We start from the raw sequence: 5,295 nt of genomic DNA on the forward strand, positions 1-5,295 counted from the left end.
AGATGAGGCATAACAGATTACATATTGAAGTGCTGTGTCTCCCCAGCCTAAATGAAATTTCAATCTAATAATTCCTTCCTGGCCCGGCCATAATTTGCTTAGAGATGTTGTTGGAGGTGGTGCACAGCGCTATTCGCACCATAATTAAATGATCCTCAAGCTCTTAACTTTGATTTATTTCATTGCGACGAGGTGGCGACAGTGAAGGCTACACAATGCAATTTGGGGATTTCCTTAAACAACAAAAAAAAATCAATTTTTCTGGTACGATTTAAATAGAAAAGACGCCCATCTATAAATTAGGGGGGCTACATTAACTGTAAGTGGGGGGCAAAGGCAGGAGCTCTCACTGGCGACCCATTCATGGGATCATCTTTTACTTTGTGATCACTGGAATTGCTGCACTGGATTCCTTGCGACGTTAAATGCATGATCTAAAAATAGCAAATTGGAAGGATGTGGGGGGGGGGGGGGCTAAAAAAAAAAAGAAGGATAATTTCTTCTGGTTCGATTTAAATAGAAAAGACGCCCATCTATAAATTAGGGGGGCTACATTAACTGTAGTTGGGTGGGTAAGGCAGGAGCTGTCACTGGTGACCCATTCATGGAATCATCTTGTACATTGTGATCACTGGATTTGCTGCACAGGATTCCTTGTGACGTTAAATGCATGATCTAAAAATAGCAAATTGGATGGATGTGGGGGGGCTAAAAAAAAAAAAAAGATAATTTTTTTCTGGTACGATTTAAATAGAAAAGACGCCCATCTATAAATCTATAAATTAGGGGGGCTGCATTAACTGTAGTTGGGTGGGTAAGGCAGGAGCTGTTACTGGTGACCCATTCATGGGGTCATCTTGTACTTTGTGATCACTGGAATTGCTGCACTGGATTCCTTGTGACTTTAAATGCATGATCTAAAAATAGCAAATTGGATGGATGTGGGGGGGCTAAAAAAAAAAATTCCTTGTGACGTTAAATGCATGATCTAAAAATAGCAAATTGGATGGATGTGGGGGGGCAAAAAAAAAAAAAAAGATCAGGTGTGAGCAGCTATTTAAAGACAGGAGTGTGGAGTGAGTGCTCATGCGCCCAGTACTTCCCTTCGTGTTGAGACTCCACCATATGTGACCCCAGGCTATAGAAATCAGGCAGGGGACCATGACATTAGTCACCAAGAAGTGTGTTGCTAAAATGAGAACATTTCTAGCCCCCCCTCCCTTTTCTGTGATAGGACTGAGCACAAATACATCAAAAATATTCTACAGAAGTCTGATTGAGAACATAGAATGAAAAAGGTAATAGGGGAGACAAAACAATGACAAGGGGTGGAGAACATACACATCTATTGTGAGACACACAGAGACTCTACAGTGTCTATCCATCACACACACACACACACACACACACACACAAGGCTATCCAATCACAGATGAGCTCTGAAGCCATAGAAGAGAGAGGCTGGATGTGCTTGGAATCCAATCCACACTGATACCTCCTCCACTCACAGACTACCTGGCAGGCCAAGGTGTACAGCTGGAGCAGCATCGGTGCAGCACAAGAGAAGACCAGGCTCCTGGGAGGCGTAGGGACAAGCTTAGGTTAGGGAGCCCATGGCACTAGATGCACACTGGACTTAAAGGAGACATGGCACAACCTGTGAGGGCACCAGCTGGCCTGGGACACATGGCTGCAGCAGTCCTAGTCTTCTAGGAGGTTAGGAAGAAGAGCTCCACAGATTCCGTTATCAAACATTGACACCAGGAGTGAGGGAGCCCCTGGATGGGAGGAGTAAGGGAAGGAAAAAAAAAAATCTTAGAAGATCTTGTATTTACTCTCTAGGGGGGAGGAGGGGGATAGGCAAAGGCACGCTACTCCTAGGGACAGAGACAAAACTGGGGGAGCAGGAGCAAGGAAGGGAAGCTGCTACCAGCTCTGGGGCTCCATAACCGTGGCATATTGGAAGAAGCCAGCTCAAGCTGTCCGTTATCCAGAGGGTATCTGGACCCCCAGCAGCCCTTTGGTCCAGAACCCCCCATCATCAGCCATCATGATGATGATGTCTCTGAACAGCAAGCAGCACTTCAGCATGGTTCACAGCAGCCTGCAGGATGAGGCGAAATATTCTGCCCTGCACTCCTCTTCCCCACACTCGTCCTCCTCGGCCACCAGCTCCCCCAGCATCAGCAGTGTGAGAAGCAGCGCCGGGGGAGGAGGTGGTAGCGCCAACAGCAGCAGTAGCAGCAGCTCGGAGGCGATGAGAAGAGCCTGTCTCCCAACCCCACCGGTATGTACTCTGCATAATCACCGCTCTAAGGCACATCTTGACAGCCCCCTTTATCTGCTTGATGTTTTTTTCATGTCTGCACAGCAAATCACCCAACACATGCAATGTTTCCCCCCCTTCCCTCTCTCTCTCTCTCTCTCTCTCTCTTTTGCCTCAACTTATGTATTCAGCCGGTCTTGCCTTTCATATTAATTTTTATGACCTGGGATGTTGCATGTATCTTGTGTAGCGTGTGCCTAGGCGTGTGTTCTCCCTTTCTTCCACTCTCTGTAGCAGGGGCTTTTTTAACATTCTAGAAAAGTTTTAATCGCTGAATTCCCAGCAGACAGTAATGTGTGCTTTCTATTTGACATTGCAGAGCAATATATTTGGAGGTCTGGATGAGAGTTTGCTGGCCCGTGCTGAAGCTTTGGCAGCTGTGGATATAGTGTCTCAGTGCAAGAGCCAACACCACCACCACCACCACACACCCCACCACAGCCCCTACAAGCCGGACGCTACCTACCACACCATGAACACCATCCCCTGCACATCTGCCTCTTCTTCCTCCTCAGTGCCCATCTCCCACCCTTCTGGCTCCCATCACCACCACCACCACCATCACCACCACCAGCCACTGGAAGGAGAACTTCTAGACCACATCACCCCAGGACTGACACTAGGGGCCATTACAGGACCTGATGGCTCGGTGGTGTCCACTCCAGCTCACCCACACATGTCTGGCATGAACCCCATGCACCAGGCGGCGCTCAGCATGGCACATGCCCATGGGCTACCCTCCCACATGGGATGCATGAGCGACGTGGACGCCGATCCCAGGGACTTGGAAGCCTTTGCTGAAAGGTTCAAGCAGAGAAGGATCAAGCTCGGGGTGACCCAGGCGGACGTAGGGTCTGCCCTTGCCAACCTCAAGATCCCTGGTGTAGGTTCCCTCAGCCAGAGCACCATCTGCCGCTTTGAGTCCCTCACTTTGTCCCACAACAACATGATCGCCCTCAAGCCCATTCTGCAAGCCTGGCTGGAAGAGGCTGAGAAGTCTCACCGGGACAAGCTCACCAAGCCCGAGCTCTTCAACGGTGCCGAGAAGAAGCGCAAACGGACGTCCATCGCCGCCCCCGAGAAGCGCTCCTTGGAAGCCTACTTCTCCATCCAACCTCGTCCTTCCTCCGAGAAGATCGCCGCCATCGCCGAGAAACTGGACCTCAAAAAGAACGTGGTCCGAGTCTGGTTCTGCAACCAGAGGCAAAAACAGAAACGCATGAAATACTCAGCTGGAATATAGACTTTGCTTGGGATTTCACTGCAATTTTATAAAAAAACAAACAAAAAACAAAAACAAAAGAACAGATTTTAATGTTTTTAAATATATAAATAGATATATGTCTAATATGTAAAAAAAAAATGGGGGGCTCACTTTTTTTGCCATCCTAATGCCCCCCACGTCTTTGTCAAGAACAATAAACTCTTGGTGACTCCAGATCAGTTTTAAAGGATCAGGACTACACAAGTAAGAAATGTTTTATTCTTTGCCCCCCCCCCCCCCCCTCCTTTAAATGACAAATATTTTTAAGGATCACAAGAATAAGTGACTGCTGAAAAAATGCTGGGGACTTGATTGTTCCAAGGGCGCTGACAGCCATGCCATTCCCTGGCAGCGTCTCCTTCAGATGGTACATAGAAATATATATACACACATATTATATTTTTAACGTGATAAGTATATCTGTTCCTGTTGTGATGCTGGCTTTCGATCTGATCGCCCCCGATGTGTCACTTTTGCTTTTTCTTTTTTTCTTTATTTTATTTTCTTTATTTTTTTTACAATCAAAATACTTACTAGCAGAAGTTCAATGGGTTTATTATTCTGTGTTGTTTTAAATAGCAAGTACCTTCTTGCTCCTGTTTAAAAAAAAAATAAAAAATGAGGTTCACTAATGTGTTTCCCAAAGTTTGAACGCACGTCGTTGTTTAATAAACAAAAGTTCCACAATTCGATCCATTACCCATACATATAAAAAAAACATCTGTACATTTCCATAGACAGATCTCTCCATAGCTGGTGACAATAACGACCGCTAATAGACACAAAGCTTTGTCTGGCTCCTATATGAGGACCTTGATCTTGGAATGAAGCTAGATGGCCTTACATATTTAATGGGCATCCCTAGACACAACTCAGGCAGCCATAGAGCCTCTTATCCTCTTTGTCATGGAAGTATAGGTCTGCCTAATTCTGGTTAAACCCCCCCAACCATTATTGGGGGGCTACACCTATCCACACACTCCAAGTATCCGTAGTGTAAATAGTGAACTTACTCACACACACACCAACACATCTATAAATATGTTCTGACAGGTTTTTTGCTGTATTGCTGTTCTGAGATTATTTCAGGTCTTCTGTCCCGTAAAAAAAAGGTTGGTTTTAGTTGTTTTGCTAATAGACGTTTTTATTTTATTTATTATGGTAATGTATTAAGTTATTCCAAATGTTGTGGAAAAAAAGTCTTTCATTAAAATACAAGGTTTTGACAGCTGCTTGGCAAATAGTTCTTTCTTGATTTTGTATAAAAAAAAAATATATGTTTTAACAGTTGTAATGTAACGGGGATTGATTTACTAAAGAAATTAGCTTGCTCAAATTTTGAGAAATTTGCATTTTCTTCAACTTTACCCAAATTTTGAGAAATTTGCATTTTCTTAAACTTACCCAAATTAAAGAAGGGTGCCTTTTCCTAAGCTTACTCAAATTTGGAGAAATCCAAATTATTTCGGAAAAAAATTGCATTTTTTTAAACTTACCCAAATTAAAGAAATGTGAATTTTCTTAGACTTACTCAAATTGGAGAAATGTACATTTTCTTAAACTTACAAATTGAAGAAATGTAAATTTTCTTAAACTTACTCAAAATTAAAGAAATGTGCATTTTCTTAAACTTACTCAAATTGGAGAAATGTACATTTTCTTAAACCTACAAATTGAAGAAATGTACATTTTCTTAAACTTACTC

At 43.9% G+C, this 5,295-nt stretch overlaps 1 protein-coding gene across 1 annotated transcript; it reads left to right on the forward strand.

Annotated features, from left to right (window-relative positions):
• The first annotated feature begins 1,111 nt into the window (after positions 1-1,111).
• POU4F2 (POU class 4 homeobox 2) lies at positions 1,112-4,818 on the forward strand. Its single transcript, XM_040331748.1, has 2 exons — positions 1,112-2,287; positions 2,646-4,818. Exons 1-2 carry the CDS (start codon positions 2,051-2,053, stop codon positions 3,567-3,569), a joined length of 1,161 nt encoding a protein of 386 aa, XP_040187682.1. The 5' UTR covers positions 1,112-2,050; the 3' UTR covers positions 3,570-4,818.
• Positions 4,819-5,295: the final 477 nt, after the last annotated feature.

This window comes from Rana temporaria, chromosome 1, assembly GCF_905171775.1.
Source record: "Rana temporaria chromosome 1, aRanTem1.1, whole genome shotgun sequence".
Classification (NCBI taxonomy): domain Eukaryota; kingdom Metazoa; phylum Chordata; class Amphibia; order Anura; family Ranidae; genus Rana; species Rana temporaria.